Genomic DNA, 17,159 nt, shown 5'->3' with positions numbered 1-17,159 from the left:
TCAATATGGAAAGTTTGAATGGCGAGCATTCCAGCAAAAAAAGGAAAAACTTCCCAAGGCGAATGCGTCACCAAAGGAAGTTGTGCAAAGATAAAATATCCAGAGATTCAAGGGGGATTGGGAGAAATTCACAGATGTAAAGCCCAAAAGGAGTCACGACAATCAATCACTAGTATTTGTTGGGTGCCGAGTACTGTACTAAGGGCTTGGTAAAGTACAATACCCCCCTCTCAGGATCACACCTGGAGAGTTTCCAGTACTCTACTGGTCTTGGCTACAGGAGGGAAAGCCAAGCAGAGGTCTATCCATTCCATTTCTAGCTTGGCCAGTGGCTAGCGAGTGGAAGGCAATCCGCTGCAAGTCAAAATTCACCTGTGCTGGGCTGCAGCGGCATTGGAGAGAGTCGAGGGTGGAGTCTCAAGTTTACTGCGTAGAAGGTGGTGATGGTGAATTAGTTCTGTATTTTTCCCAAGAAAACTCTATGGATCCACAACCAGAATGATTGCAGATGGAGGGTGGGGCGTTCTGGGAGAAAGGTGTCCTTGGAGTCGCTATGGGTCGGAGACTACTCGCCAGCATAAGACAAGACTATACCACAGTGGATAGAGCCTGGGCCTGGAAGCCAAAATGTCATGGGTTCTAATCCCGGTTCCGCGGTTTATCTGCTGTATGAACTTGGACAAGTCACTTCACTTCTCTGGACCTCAGTTACTCATCTGTAAAATGGGGATCGAGACTGTGAGGCCCATGTGGGACAGGGACTGTGTCCAACCCAATTTGCTTGTACCCACCCCAGCATTTAAAACAGTGCCTGGCACACAGCAAGCACTTAACAAATACCACATTTATCGTTATTGTTACTGCGCTCTACATATTCATTCAATCGTATTTATTGAGCGCTTACTGTGTGCAGAGCACTGGACTAAACGCTTGGGAAGTACAATTCGGCAACAGATAGAGACAATCCCTACCCAACAACGGGCTCACAGTCTAAAAGGATATGATAAATGCTCAATAAATACCTTTGATTTTATTTTTATGGTCCCTGTGGGTCAGGCACTGGGGTAGGGAGAAGCTTAGCAGGTTGGACACAGTCCCTGTCCCCCTGGCCATGGGGCTCAGAGTCTCACTCCCCCTTTTCCAGGTAAGGGAATTGAGGCCCAGAGAAGCGAAGTGACTTGTCCAAGGTCGCACGGCGGCTGCATGGTGGAGCTGGGATGAGGACCAGATCCTTTCGGACTCCCAGGCCGGGGCTCTGGCCAGTAGTCCGTGACGGCTCCCTGGCTGGCTGATCGGAGGGGCTGGCCTTGACCCAAAACCCTTAAAAAGGAAGAAAAAAGAAAAAAAGGGCAGAGGGTCTTGCCCCCAGGGGCGCGCCCTTCTCACCTGTCCCAGCCAGCCAATGAGCGGCGCCCGCCCCGCCCCGCCCCCTCCCATGCGGAAGCTGGGCGCCTCCTATTTTGTTAGTATGTTTGGTTTTGTTCTCTGTCTCCCCCTTTTAGACTGTGAGCCCACTGTTGGGTAGGGACTGTCTCTACATGTTGCCAATTTGTACTTCCCAAGCGCTTAGTACAGTGCTCTGCACATCGTAAGCGCTCAATAAATACGATTGATGATGATGATGATGATGATGATGATGGACGGGAGCCGCTGGCCAATGGGATGGCCGGGCCGGGCCGAGGACGCTAAGGGAAGAGGAGAGGGACCAATCAGAGTGCGCGTCCCGCGGACGGCGGGGGGATCCGGCCAATGGGGAGGGGAGGCGGGTTCGGGGGCGGGTCCTGAGGCGGGGCCTTGGACGGCGGCCCCGCCCCGGCCCGCGCGGCCCGCAGCGCCCCTCACGGCCGCCAGGGGTCGCCGCGCCCACCGCGCCGCGCCGCGCCGTGCCGCGCCGCCCGAACAATAGGCCTGTTCCGGCCGGTCCGCCCGCCCGCCCGCCCTCCCTCCCTTCGGCTCGCCTCCTCCATGGAGCCCTCCAGAGCGCTCCTCGGCTGCCAGGCGGGCGCCGCAGGGCCCGGGCCCGGGCCGGCCGGGGAGGAGGAGGAGGAGGAGGACGACGACGAGGAGGAGGAAGAGGAGGACGAGGAGGAGGAGGGGGAGGACGGCGGGGAGGAGCGGGCGCTGTGGACGGCCGTGTTGGAGTACGAGGCTGCGGGAGGCTCGGCGCTGGAGGCGCTGGCCCAGCACCCGGCGCGGGGCTCCGGCGACCAGGGCTGGTGGACGGGCCCGCTGCCCCGCAGGCTGCCCCTCTTTCCCACCCACTACGGGACCCCCGCCGCCGCCGCCGCCGCCGCCGCCGCCGCCGCCGAGGGCCTGGCCCCGCACAACGACGTCCACCGTGAGCGGGCATCGCGGGCACCGGGGGGCACGGCGGGCGCCCGCGGCTAGGGGTTGATGGGCGGGCAGCCCGGGCGGGGGTACCCCCCAGCCTCCACTGGGAGGGGAACCGGGGGGGGGTCCCCCCAGCCAGACACTGGGAGGGGGTGATGGGCAGAATCCGGGGCTCCCCCCCGGCCGTCCACCATAAGGAGGCCATGCGGAGAATTGAGGTGGGGGATCCCCCCCGCCCCCCAGTCATCCGCTGTAAGGGGGTGATGGGTAGGGGGCCGGGGGTCCCCCCAGCCATCCACTGGGAGGGGGTCCCCTCCGTCCACTATAAAGGGGTCCCGGGGGGGGGGACTAGGGGTGGGGGTCCTCCCAGATGTCCATTATAAGGGGGCCCTGGGGGTCCTGGTTGAAGGTTGGGGGGGCCCCCAGTCGGCCACTGTAAGGGGGTGATGGGCAGGGGGCCGGGGGTCCCCTCAGACATCCGCTATAAGGGGGGTGTTGGGGAGTGGGGGTCCCCCCAGACGTCCACTATAAGGGGGCTACGGGGGTCCTGTTTTAGGGTGGGGGGTCCCCCCAGCCATCCATTGGGAAGGGGCGATAGAGAGACTTAAGTTGGGGGTCCCCCCAGCCGACCACTGTTAGGGGGCCATGGGGAGGCTTCGGGTCGGGGGGGATCCCCCAGCCATCCACCACAAGGAAGCTTTGGGGGTCCCGGTTTATGGTGGGGGTCCCCCCAGCCATCCACTGTAAGTGGTCGATGGGGGAACTTGGGATGGGGGCGAGGCCCCCCCCCCCCCCCCAGCCATCTACAGGGAAGGGGCAGTGGTGGGGTGTGGAGCAGTTGGAGGTCCCTGAGTTGGGGAGGGGGAGTGTGGAAGGCCACCGGCCTCCAAGGATGCCCTGGGCTACCGCAGGCCCAGTCTCAGGGCTCAGCCCTCCAGGGGCCACTCCTTCATCCAACTCACTGGAAAAGCTCCCCTCCCCCACATCTAGCCCCCCAACCCCCCTCCCCCGCTACAGGATTTCTCTTCCCGGTTTCCAGGGGGCTGGGTCATCTTCTAACGACCTCGATCTCCAGATCTAAACAGCTTGCCAGTCTCCCCCTTCTTCCACTCAGGGGAGGAGGGGTGGCCTTGCAGGGAGAGCCAGGGTACTTGCCCAGTCCCGGCTCCTCTGCCTGCCTGCTGAGTGACCTTGGGCAGAGCTTGCAACCTCTCTGTGCCTCAGTTTCCTCATCTGTAAAACGGGGAGGAAATAGCCTCCCTGCTTGACGGGAAGCCCCGCGTGGGGCAGAGACGTCTGACAGTCTGCCAGACGCGTTTATCTTGTCCCTTCTTCAATGGTCAATAAGAGGTTCGGCGCATACTAAGCTCTTAAGAAATATTATTTAGTATTGGCATTATCACCAAGGCTTTGGCTGAACCGGCGATAAGGATCCGAAACAGCCCAAAATGGGGCCAGGTTGCCCAACCAGGCGACCTCTCCTGTTCAGGAGACCTTTCTAGTGTCCCAGAGTAAAGGAGACAAAAGAAGAGCCCCGTTCAATTTTACAGGGCAAGAGAGAGCAAAGAAAGGCAAGGCTTCTTTGAATTCCTGGAACGGAGTCCGTGCTTCAGTCCTTGCCTCTAAAAGCTTGAGCCTCAGGCCCTCCCTTGGGTACATAATGCATCTTATTTCCCTAAGTTGACTTGTATCGTCCCTCATGCTTGGCACAGTGAATCCCCAAAACGAATTCCATTTCCTCTCCTTCCCTTTAGAAAACCAAGGATCCAAGTCTGCTCTGTTCACTCCATCTCCTGTTTTTCGAGCTAGACTTTTCTCTTTTGCCAACCTACCTCCAGGGCCTTCTCCCAACACCTGATTTTTTTCCTTGGATCACATCTGCACTCTTTCTTTTGTCCACTCTCTATCCCAACTTCCCTGCAAATGCCCTCCCCTCCCCACAAGACTCTCCTCTCCCTTAGGACCTAAATGGTTAGCATCTCAGCCAACACAAGATATTTTTAATACAGATAAGCCTTTTGGAAAGTGATTCATTCTTTCGCTGAGCAACAGCGTTTACCCTTCACTCCACATCCCAAATGACCTCTTTAAGTAAAGGCCCAAATCACAAATTCTTTCTCCAAACATTGCTATGAGCTCTTAAACCCTCTGTGTTTAACTTCATCTACATTGTCGAAACTGCTCCCTTCTCTGCCCATAACTCATGATTTTTTTTTCCTTTTTGTGGTATTCGTTTAAGCGCTATGTACTAGGCCCTGTACTAAGTGCTGGGGGTGGATCCAGGCTAATCAGGTTGAACACAGTCCCTGTCCCACTTGGGACTCCCAGTCTAAGAGAAGGAGATCAGGTATTGAACCCACATTTTGGAGATGAAGAAACTGAGGCATAGAGAATTGAGGTGGTTCAGGGGGTCAAATCCCCATTTTACAGATGAGGGAACTGAGGCCCAGAGAAGTCAAGTGACTGGCCCAAGGTCACCCAGCAGGCAAGTGGTATTGCACCTTAGGAACTCCTATGTCACTATTGAAATGTTCATTTTAGATCATCCCTTTGATGCTTGGATTTCAGAACAATACCAAATGGACCTCTCTTGCCCTGTAAAATTGAATGGGGCTCTTCTTTTGTCTCCTTTTCTCTGGGACACTAGAAAGGTCTCTTGATCAATAATGATATAATAATCGTGATGGCATTTATTAAGTGCTTACTATGTACCAAGCACATGCCAAGTCATCAGACTGGACACATTCCCTGTCCCACATGGAGGTCACAGTCTAAGAGAAGGAGCTCAGGTATTGAACCCACATTTTAAAGCTGAAGAAACAGGGGCCCAGGAGAGTTCATGTGGCTTGCCCGAGGTCAACAAACAGGCAAGTGGTGGAGCCAGGACTAGAGCCCAGGTGTCCTGACTTCCGTTCTGGTGCTCATACCCCTGGGTCTTACTGCCTCAATCAATCAATCAATCAATCAATCAGTAGTATTTATTGGGCAATTGCTGGGTGCAGAGCACTGTACTAAGGGCTTGGTAGGGCACAGTACGACAGAGTTAGCAGACACGTTCCCTGCCCACAATGAGCTGATGGTCTAGAAAGCAATACTTAAAGATGGCAGGTTGATGATACCGTCTGGTAAGAATTTCGTTTCAATAATAGGAATGGAGTGGCTGTGTCTAGAGAAGCAACGTGACCTAATGGAAAGAGCAGAGGCCTGGGAGTCAGAGGCCCTGGGATCCAATCCCAGCTCCGCCTCGTCTCTGAAGTACGTGACCTTGGGCAAGTCACTCCATTTGTCTGTGCCTCGGTCACCTCATCTGTAAAATGGGGATTAAGACTGGGAGCCCCACGTGGGACAGGGACAGTGCCCATTCTGATTAGGTTGTCTCTATGCCAGCACTTAAAACAGGGCCTGGCACATAGAAAGCGCTTAAACAGATACCACTGGGAATTTAATGGTGGGCTTCTCTTAGTGACACAGAACAGGATGTAGGTGGGGAAAGGATAGAGGGAGTGGAAGCTTTCAGTCCTTCACAGCCAACAGGGTAGGGAGATGCTTGGTTTCCTCAGCAGAAGTCTACATTTGGAGATTTGATACAGCTGTAGAGGTGATTTCTTGACTTCTCGTGGTAGAGAAAGAGCACAGAGGGCCGGAAAGAGGGGATTTGGCTCAATCGAGCTTGACTAGATAGAAATCGTGCCATTTGGAGAGCCCCATTTGGAGGCCAAAATCCTCTAGCTCAGCAGAATTTTTTCGGCTTCACAGGGGTATTCTGACTTTGACCTAAATTTAATTCCAGCCTCCTCCTGAGGCTTCTAGAAGCTTTATCTCTTGCCCTTTAGAAATTCAGACACCCGGGAAATAGAGTTGAAACGATCTGTAACCAACCCTTCTTGATTGACTCTGTGGGTGTTTGTATATCTCTTTGGTTTTAGGTCAGGTTTAAAGCACATCAAGCATATCCCTTTCCTGTTTGGGAATGTGTCTGTTTGTTGTTGTATTGTGCCCTTCTAATCTCTTAGTATAGTGCTCTGCACACAGTAAGCACTCAATAAGTATAATTGACTGATTGACTATTTGAATGGGCACAAAATGTCCAGTTTGTTGGTCTGGAGTAGTGTTTTAGTCTGGGCCACACCTTGGTTCCTGGTCCTCAAGGGAAGGGAGAGTCGTTTTTAAATTTCATCTTTGATAAAGCGTTGATCTGGTAAGCACTCCTCATTTTCAAACCTTATTCTCTCAAAACCCCATTCAAATCCAGGACTCTGCACAGAAGAAATTTCCCAGGATAAGCCTCTAAATTAATTGACGGGCTAGATGGAACTGCTTAACTATCCTCCGAGTCTGCAGGTGTAACCAAAGATGACAAACAGAATCTTTCCTCATGGAAATATAGGACTTTGAGACTTAAAGCATGTGTTTGCTAAGGAACAGTCATCCCTGTTTGCTTTTCAAACATGTTTTACCTTCTTCTCCATCTGCAAAATGAGGCCCTTATGAACCACCGTTAAAATATGCTCAAAGCCTCTCCTTTCTTGTGAGCTCAGTCATTAGTCCCTGGCTTCTGGGAATACAGGATTATCTGCCCTTTGAGTATTTGGAGCTTGATTGATTTGTGCCTACACTCGTTTTGATTTGTGGGCTTGTTTAAAAAACAAAAGGACTCCTCCCTCACCCCACCCCGCCCAGCTAAAGAATTAATTCCAAACTTGAATCCAAGATGGTCACTTTCCCTATGGCTTCATGAATTTATGAAAAGTATCCCTCTATAGAACCTTTTCTTAACCTGATTTTTTTTCTAACAAAATCTGGAGTGAAATTGGCCTGGATAGAGAAGGGAAATCTACCAGCTGTAATGTACTCTCCCAAGAGCTTAGTACAGTGCTCTGTACAAAGTAAATGCACAGTCTTTTAGAGTGTGAGCCCACTGTTGGGTAGGGACTGTCTCTATATGTTGCCAATTTGTACTTCCCAAGCGCTTAGTACAGTGCTCTGCACATAGTAAGTGCTCAATAAATACGATTGATGATGAATAAATACCATGGATTAGAAAGCCTACCCGCTATTTCAACTGAGGTCTTGAGATCCTTAATTATAATAATGATGGTATTTGTTAAGCGCTTACTATGTGCCATGCACTGTAATAAACAATGGGGTGGATACAAGCAAAACGAGTTGGACACAGTCCCTGCCCGAGGTGGGGCTCACAGTGTCAATCCCCCTTTTACAAATGAGGTGACTGAGGGGGGACAGAGAAGTGAAGCAAACTCGCCCCAGGTCACCCAGCAGACAAGTGTCAGAGCCAGCATTAGAACCCATGACCTTCTGACTCCCAGGCCCGTGCTCTATAATAATAATTAATAATTAATAATAATGGTATTTGTTAAGCACTTATTATGTGCCAGGCACTGTTCTAAACGTCAGAGTAGATACCAGGTAGTCAGGTTGTCCCACGTGGGGCTCACGGTCTTAATCCCCGTTTTACAGATGAGGTAACTGGCGCCCAGAGAAGTGAAGTGACTTGCCCAAAGTCACCCAGCAGACAAGTGGCGGAGCTGGGATTAGAACCCATGATCTTCTGACTCCCAGGCCCGGGCTCTATCCGCTGCGCCTTGTTCTTCTCTAACCGTCACTTAGGGATGGGAAATGGCTGTGTCGTCGGGTCTTCTTCTGGGCTTGATTCTTTGTTTCCAGCTTTGTGGGCCAATGTGGCAAGAAGCTGAGGTTTCCTGTCCAGTCCGGACGGTATTTTTTTTTTCCGGCATCTGTCTCTTGTAGCCAGGCTGCCCGTGGAGCTGTCCCTTCAGCACCCCTCTGGTCAGATCTGCATTCTTTCTCCCCTTAGCCGAGGCCTGAATCACCCCTTCTCACCCAAAGAGACAGTAAAAAACAAAAAAAGCCCCCCAAACTCCCAGCAACCCTTGCTAAATATTCCTGAGGGTAATCCCAGCCCCACCGCTTGTCAGCTGTGTGACTTTGGGCAAGCCACTTCACTTCTCTGAGCCTCAGTGACCTTATCTGTCAAATGGGAATTAAGACTGTAAGCCCCAGGTGGGACCTTGTATCTACCCCAGTGCTTAGAACAGTGCTTGGCACGTAGCAAGCACTTAACAAATACCATCATCATCATGTGTTGGAACAATTTAAGATCAGATTTTTCATTCATCTGCTCTCTGATCCCATTCCGCTCCGGTTTTAAGGTTATTTCACCAGAGTCCTTGCTGAATGTATTTTCCTCAGGTCGATTTCCTGAAAACTGCTTGGAGCAGGACATTTTTGGTCCAAGAAATGAGTTTGACCCTCCCAGGTCAATTCAAACCGACCTAGAGAAGCAGTGTGGCCTAGTGGAAAGAGCGCAGGACCTAGGAGTCAGAGGACCAGGGTTCTAATCCCCACTCCACCACTTGTCTGCTGTGTGACCTTGGGCAAGACAGTTTTCTTCTCTGGGCCTCAGTTCCCTCAGTTATAAAATGGGTGTTAACTACCTGTTCTCCCTCCTACTTAGACTGTGTGTGTGACTGTGTCTGACCTGAATGACTTGTACCTACCCCAGTGCTTAGAACAATGTTTGACACGTAGTAAGCACTTTACAGATACCATAAAAGATAAATCACTTTGCGTTCTTTTGAGTAGATACTGCATAGAACACTGCTTGGCACATAGTAAGCGCTTAACAAATACCATTATTATTATTATTATTATTATTATTATTATTATTATTATTATTATTATTAGACCCACAATGGATAGTAGTGCTGCTGAGAGGAGGGCGAAAAGATGGATTTTAGCTGAGCTTTTGAATAGTGTCAGTATCAAAGGAGGGAGACACCCAATAGGCATGAAGACTAATAGTAATGATAATGGTATTTTTACATGCTTGTTATTCATTCATACATTAATCATATTTATTGAGCTCTTACTGTGTGTACAGCACTGTACTAAGCATTTGGGAGAGTACAATACAACACCAAACAGGCACATTCCCTGCCTACAGTGAGTTTACAGTCCAGAAGATGTGCCAGGTACTGTACTGAGTGCTAGGTTACCAGGTGATTGGGTTGGACACAGTCTCTGTGCCAGGTGGGGCTCACAGTAATAATCCCCATTTTGCAGATGAGGTAACTGAGGCACAGAGAACTTTAGTGACTTGTCCAGGGTCACACAGCAGACAAGCGGCAGAGGCGGGATTAGAAACCAGGTCCTTCTGACTCTCAGGCCCGTGCTCTATCCGCTAGGCCACCCTTCTTCCCTAGAGAGGGTTAGAGAGATGGTGTCCCCTAGGAGAGAAACTTCTCTCCACATATGAGGATTAGGTGGGCAGGATGGGTTATATTGAAAGGTCTGGCTGCTTAACTGGAACACATAATCTACCATTTCGTTGACCTAAGAGGTGATAATTGTATTTGTTCGACACTTACTATGTGCCAAGCACTGTACTAAGGGTTCATTCATTCAATCATATTTATTAAGTGTTTTCTGTGTGCAGAGCACTATACTTGATACAAGATAATCAGGTCAGACCAGCCCCTGCCCCACAGGGGGAATCACTGTCTGAAGGGGAGAGAGCAGACATTGAATTCCCATTTTACAGAGGAGTAAAAAGAAGAGAAGTGACTTGCCCAGGGTGGCAGAATCAGGATTAGAACTCAGGTCCTCGGACTCCCAAGCCCGTGCTCTTTCCATCGGGCCCAACAGCTTTTTCATGGTACCCATTTTTATCCTGGGAGATGAGCACCACCCCTCTGCTGAACTCCACAGACTCACTCCCCTGGCCCCTGGCCCTCCTCTGGTTAGGCTGTCCGACCCCAGCTCTGGGTCACTTCGGTCACTGGAAATCCTTGCCGTTACCCTTCTCGTTCTTTGGCTTGGCGCCGTTAGTTTTCCTCTCTCGATTCCTCTGTCAGCTATGCCAAAGTCCTTTCATTCCTTCCCGAGACAATCCCCCACCACATTGTAGATAATAGCAAAACCATCAGGCATAATCAATCGATCAAGGTACTTACTGAGCACTTACCGTGTGCAGAGCATCGTACTAAGCACTCGGATGAGGGCAGCGCAACCAGAGTGGGTGGACGTGATCCCTTCCCTCAAAATGCTTATAGTCTACAGGGGGAGAAGCTACTCAAAGCCTTCTCTCTGTCTTCCCAACAACCTCCCATCCACTCTTACCTTCCTTCCAGCCAATCTGCCCTTTCCTTTCTCACCTTCTAAAATTAGCAGCGCAACTTTCCTTCTTCCCTCCCTGCGCCCACTTTCTGATGACTGTTTCCCCTCTGCTTTCAAACATGCCCACACCTTTCCTACCCTTAAAGAAAAAAAAAACCTATCTGGCTCCCACTGCCCCATCTACCTATTCGTCTATTTCTGTCCCAATTTTTTTTAATAGTATTTAATTTCTTACTATGCTCCAGGTACTGTACTAAGCACTGGGGTAGGTACAAGCTAATCAGGTTGGACCCAGTCCATGTCCCTCATAAGGCTCATATCTTTCATATGAGCCCTTTCATATCTTTCATATCTTTCATATCTTTCAATTTAAAGATAAGGTAACTGAGGCACAGAAAATAATAATAATAATAATAATACTTATTATTATTATTATTATTATTGCATTTGTTAAGCACTAACTATGTAACAGGAGCTGTTCAAAGCTCTGGGATAGATACAAGATAATCGGGCTGGACACAGTCCCTGTCCTTCATGGAGCTCACAGTCTTAATCCTCATTTTACAGATGAGGGAACTGAGGGACCAAGCAGTGAAATGCCTTGTCCAAGGTCACACTGCAGACTAGTGGTGGAGCCAGGCCTGTGCTCTCTCTTCCCTAGAGGAGTGAAGCAGTCTTCACTTCAGGCTTTCAGTCTTAATCCTCAATTTACAGATCAGGGAACTGAGGCCCAGAGTAGTGAAGTGACTTGCCCAAGGTCACACAGCAGACAAATGTCTGAGCTGGGATTAGGACCCTTTTTTATAGCATTTGTATGACATGGCACATTTACTATGTGCCAGGCATTGTCCTAAGCGCATTTACCATGGCACATTTACTATGTGCCAGGCATTGTCCTAAGCGCTGAGTAGATACAAGAAAATCATGTTGGACAGAGTCCCTGTCGCACACAGGGTTTACAGTCTTAATCCCCAATTTACAGATGAAGGAACTGAGGCCCAGGGAAGCGAAGTGACTCACCCAAGGTCACACAGCAGACAGATGGCGGAGCTGGGATTAAGACTCCGGATCCCTCCCTCTCATTCACTCCCTGTCTGCTCCCAAATCCTGTCAGATTTTCCTCCATAATATTTCTGGGATCCTCCCCTTCTACTCCATCCAAACAGCCGCCGTTCTGGTCCAGGCACTTGTCATATTCTGGCTTGACATTTGCCATAGCCTCCTCCCTCATCTTCCCAGCTCCAGGCCAGGTTTCAGTCTGCCTCCTGGATCGTTTTTCTAAAACATCCTCCTGTTCACATCTCTCCCCTCCTCAGAGACCTCTAATGGTTGCCCGTTCCATTTCGCATCAAGTCAAACTCCTGGCCCCTGGCTTTTAAGCACTCTCTCGGTGGCAGGGCAGGGTTCTAATCCCAGCTCCGCCATTTGTCTGCTGTGTGACCTTGGGCAGTTCACAGTCCCTGTCACATATGGAGCTCACCACCTATATCCCCGTTTTACAGATGAGGGAACTGAGGCCCGGAGAAATAAGTGACTTGCCCAAGGTCACCCAGTGAAGTGGCGAAACCAGGATTAGAACCCAGCATCTTCTGACTCCCAGGTCCATGCTCTATCCACTAGGCCAAACTGCTTCTTTTTTGATTGATTGCCACTGCTGCTTTCCTTCAGAACTGGACTGTCCACATTTTCAGAGCCCTGGATGAGGGGATCAAGACAGCTGAGTTTATATTATTGCCTGTTGTTCTGCTGTGCATATATAGCTATAATTCTATTTATTTATAGTGATGCTGTTGATGCCTGTTTACTTGTTTTGATGTCTGTCTCCCCCCTTCTAGACTGTGAACCCGTTGGGGGCGGGGATTGTCTCTCCTAGTTGCTGAATTGTACTTTCCAAGCACTTAGTACAGTGCTCTGCCCACAGTAAGCGCTCAATAAATACAATTGAATAAATGAATTAATATTAATAGTTCTCTGACTAATTTGCTAAAAAAAATCTGATTCAAGAATTGCTCTGCGGTCTAAGCTTTGAACTCATCGGGTTCTCATGGGATCTGAAATAATGTTAATATTAACAATGATGACAGACTGTGGGCTCGTCGTGGGCAGGGAATGTCACCATTTATTGTTGTAATGTACTTTCCCAAGCACTTAGTACAGTGCTCTGCACACAGTAAATTCTTAATAAATACGATTTAATGAACAAATAAACTGTACCCTCCAAAGTGCTTAGTACAGTGTTCTGCCCACAATAAGTGCTCAATAAATGCCATTGATTATCGCTCCATTAACCTAATAGAAAATGTTCACCTCCATTAAGTTTTATTGAGAAAGGAGCCTCAATGAATCCACTTAGCCCCTATCTCCTGACTCGTTAATGCCCCCCTCCCCCCCCATTCCATAAAAAGACAGCAGCATGCAATGAACTCTGGCCATCATACACTAGTTTGAACAAATATTTTTGGAACTGTATTCGACGACTGTGAAAACTGACAGAGTTTAAATAGAGGACGATGTTTCACTCTAGTACCTCATAATTTAATTTCCTGAATTTAGAGCTGTGCGGGACGTGTATTGGATTGTACATTAAGTGTTTAATTGACTACACAACCAGCCCTTTGAAAAGCGTGGCTTTACAACTCCCATAATATTCACCCACTAGCCTAGGGTGAGTGATGGTTAATGCGAGGCATGTAGAAAGGAAATCAGTAGCCATTAGAAGGGAGAGTGGGCTGGGAAATATGTTTTATACTTCCTGGCAGAGTTGGGTTGAGGCGATTCTAGTTCTTCCACTGTTGGGAACTTATCGGATTCCCTGACTAGTGGCCCCAGCCATGGCCTGTTGGCCCCTGGATTTACTCTGGGAGGTGCAGAATGCCCAGGTGGAAAACACTTGGGAGGAAGAAGGACCTGAGTTCCAAGTCTGGTTCTGCCACTCATCTGCCATGTGACCCTGGGTGAATCACTTCACTTCTCTGGGCCTCGGTTTCCTCATCTGTAAAATGGGGACTAGAACTGTGAGCCCTATGTAGGACAGGGACTGCATCCAACCTGATGAACTTGTATCTACTCCAGTGCTCGGTACAGTGCCTGGCATATAGTAAGTGCTTAACAAATACCATAAAACAAAAGAGAACAGAGAGGAGCCTGTGCGTGAAAACAAATAGCCACATGCCATTATGCTTTTAGTGGTAGGAGCAATGGATTCCACCCTAAATCAATATTCTGAAAGAGCCCTGAAAATCTAATTTCATTTTTATGAAGGGGAATGATGTTAACTTGGTGCCGGCTGAAGTCAAGTCAGTCAGCGGTATTTATTAAGTGCTGACTCAGGGCACTGTACTAAGCACTGGGGTGAACATAATGGAGATAATAATTAAAATAATTGTGGTATTTTGTTAAGTGCTTACTATGTGCCAAGCACCGTACTAAGCCCTAGGATAGATACAGGATCGTTAGGTCCCTCATGCCACTCATAGTCTAGGTAAGAGGGAAAAGAGGCATTGAATTCCTTTTCTCAGCTGAGGGAATTGAGGCACAGAGAAGTGAAGTGATTTGCCCAAAGTCACACAGCAGAGAAGCGGTGGAGTCAGGATTAGAACCCGGGTTCTTCTGACTCCCAGTCCCTTGCTGTAACCAGGCCCTGCTGCTTCCCTAATAGTAGACACGATCCCTGCCCTTGAGGAGCTGACAGTGCAGAGTATTGTTATACTGTATTCTCCCAAGCACTTAGTGAAGTGTTCTGGACACAGTAAGCACTCCTTAAATATGATTGACTAATGGGAGAGAGAGACACTAAAATAAGTTGCCGATAGGGAGAGGAAAAAGAGTTTAAAGACAGGTACATAAGTGCAAATCCGAGTGCAAGGGTGGCGCACAAGGGAGAGGGGGAGGAGGAAATGAGGGCCTAGTCAGGGAAGACTTCTTGGAGGAGGTATGCCTTGAATAAGGCTGTGAAGGTGGGGAGAGTGATCGTCTGTTGGTTAAGGAAAAGGGAAGGGCGTTCCAGGCCCGAGGCAGGGTCTGGACAAGAAATTGCAGTGAGATAGACAAGATCTAGATGCAATGAATAAGTTGGCACCAGAGGAGTGAAGTGTGCAGGCTGGGTTGTAGTAAGAGAGCAGCGAGGTGAGGTAGGAGGAGGTAATGTGATTGACTGCTTTTAAGTCGATGGTGAGGAGTTTGTCTGATGCAGAGGTGGATGGGCAACCCTAGAGGCTCTTGAGTGCGGAAACATGGATTGAATGTTTTAGTAGGAAAGCAATCCGGGCAGCAGAGTGAAATATGAACTGGAGTGGGAAGAGGCAGGAGGCAGGGAGGTCTGCAAAGAGGCTGATGCAGTAATCCAGGTGGAATAGGATAAGTGCTTTGATTAATGTGGTAGCCATTTGGATGGAGACAAAATGGCGGATTTTAGCCGTGTCGTGCAAATTGAACCGAAGGGATTTAGTGACAGGTTGACTATGTGGGAGAAGGAAGGGAAATAGAGTTGGGGAGATGAGGGGATAATCATTCATTCAGTCATTGTCATATTTATTAAGTGTTTACTGTATACAGAGCACTATACTGTACTGCACTTGGGAAAGCACACTACAACAATAATCAGTGACATTCCCTGCCCACAACAAGCTAACAGTCTGGGGACAGGGGTGAGACAGACATGAATACAAATAAATAAAATGACAGGTATATACATGAGTGCTGTGAGGCTGGAGCGGGGGCGGGGGGCAGCAGGGGAGAGCAAAGGAAGCAAGTCAGGGTGACACAGAAGGGAGTTGGGGAGGAGGAAAAGTGGGGCTTAGTCTTGGAAGGCCTTTTGGAGGAGATGGAATGGCTTCCTGGTTGAGATGGGATTTCAGAAGGGCCTTGAGGATGGGAAGAGCCTTGGCCTGCCAGATGTGAAGAGTTCCACAGACAGAAGGGAAGAGTTGAGCAGGAGTTCAGGATTGCGTCTGTTTATTGTTGTCTCATACTCTCCCAAGGGCTTAGCATAGTGCTCTGCACACAGTAAGTGCTCAATAAACATGATCAAATGAATGAAAGAGCAAGAAAGACAAGTACGAGGCACAGGGTGAAGTTTGGCTTGAGAGGGAAAAAGCCAGCAGGCTGGGAGAGGGGGGTGTGGTGAGAGAGAGGAGGGAGGATAAGTAGGAGTGAGAGTTATTTGAGTCTCTTATAAAGCCAGCGGTCAGGAGATTCTGTGTGATGCGAAGAGGAGGGGACGAGCGTTAGAGATTTTTTCAGGGGCGGAAAGGCGTGCCCTAAACAGTATTTTAGAAAAATGATCCAGGCAGTGGAGAATAGTATATAGGCTGGGAAAGAGAGAAGCTGAAGGCAGGGAGGACTGTGCTATGTAGTAGTCAAGGGGGGAAGTGATAAGTGTTTGGATCAGCATGGTGGAGTTTGGATTGTGAGATCGTTGTGGGCAGGGAATGTGTCTGTTACATTGTTTTCTCATAGTTTCCCAATCTGCACAAGGTAAGAGCTCAATAATTGCTACTGATCGACTGGCTGATGGGATGGTGAGGAAGAGGCAGATTCCTCAAAAGGGAGAGAGGAGTCAAGGATCATTCGTCACAGGGTAGCTGGGTTGAGAGAGGAAGAGTGGTGGTATTGTCAGCAGCTATGAAAAAGTTAAGAGGAGAGGATTTGGGAGGGGAGATGAGAAGTTCAATTTGGGGTTTTTTATTGTATCTGTTAAGCACCTACTATGTTCCAGGCTGGGGAAGACAGAATGCAGAAGGTCATCAGGTTGGCCACAGTTCCTGTCCCACATGGGGCCCACAGTCTTAATCCCCATTTTCCAGATGAGGTAATTGAGGCCCAGAGAAGTGACGCGACTCACTCAGGGTCACACAGCAAACAAGCTAGGAAGCCTGGATTAGAACCCAGGTCCTTTTGACTCCCAGGCCTGGGCTCTGTCCATTAGACCACACTGCTTCTCAGTTAAAGCCCGTTAAGCTTGAGATGCCAGAGGGACCTCCATTTAGAGATACCTGGGAGGCAGAAGGAGATGAGGGATTGCAGAGAATGGGAGGGACTGATTTGAGAATCATCCACATAGCGGTGATAGTGCAAGCCACAGGAGCGAATGAGTTCTCCAAGGGAGTGAGTGGAGATAGAGAATAGAAGGGGACCCAGAACTGAACCTTGAGGGACCCCAACAGTTAGGGGTTAGGGGGTGGGAGGCAGAGGAGGAGCCCGCAAAAGAGACCGAGAGTGAGCGGCCAGAGAGAAGGAGAAGTAGGAGTGGACAGTGGCAGTGAAGTCGAGGTTGGATAATGTTCTGGGAGAAGGAGGTGGTCGACAGTGTCGAAGGCGGCTGAGTGGTCAAGGAGGATTAGGATGGAGTTATCTATTGAATTTGGCAAAGGAGGTCATCGGTGACCTGGAAGAGAGCAGTTTCAGTGGAGTGAGAAGTATTGTGGCCTAGTGGAAAGATCCCGGATTTGGGAGTCAGTCTAGCCCCCGCTCTGCCAAAAAGCTTGCTGTATGACCTTGGGTGAGTCGCTTCACTTCTCCATGCCTCAGTTCTCCTGTTCTCCCTTGTACTTAGACTGACCCTCACATGGAACAAGGACTGCATCCCACCTAATTGACTGGCATTTACCCCAGTGCTCAGCACGGCGTTTGACACCAAGCCAGGACCTGACAAATACCATTAAAAAAAGCGA

General features: G+C 49.4%; 1 protein-coding gene and 1 non-coding gene across 2 annotated transcripts in view; both read left to right on the top strand.

The window, feature by feature from the left end:
• Nucleotides 1-224: 224 nt before the first annotated feature.
• Nucleotides 225-362, top strand: LOC119944989. The gene has a single exon (XR_005456125.1). It is a non-coding gene; the product is annotated as a small nucleolar RNA SNORA7 (small nucleolar RNA).
• A 1,603-nt stretch (nucleotides 363-1,965) lies between these two features.
• Nucleotides 1,966-17,159, top strand: part of MAP3K9 (mitogen-activated protein kinase kinase kinase 9) — a 72,763-nt gene continuing 57,569 nt past the window's right edge. The window contains 1 exon segment of the mRNA XM_038765630.1: nucleotides 1,966-2,338. Coding sequence (XP_038621558.1) covers nucleotides 1,966-2,338 — 373 coding nt within the window.

This window comes from Tachyglossus aculeatus, chromosome 23 (genome assembly GCF_015852505.1).
Source record: "Tachyglossus aculeatus isolate mTacAcu1 chromosome 23, mTacAcu1.pri, whole genome shotgun sequence".
Lineage (NCBI taxonomy): Eukaryota > Metazoa > Chordata > Mammalia > Monotremata > Tachyglossidae > Tachyglossus > Tachyglossus aculeatus.
The sequence above is the reverse complement of the archived record's forward strand: the minus strand, read 5'-3'. Positions and strand labels throughout refer to the sequence as shown.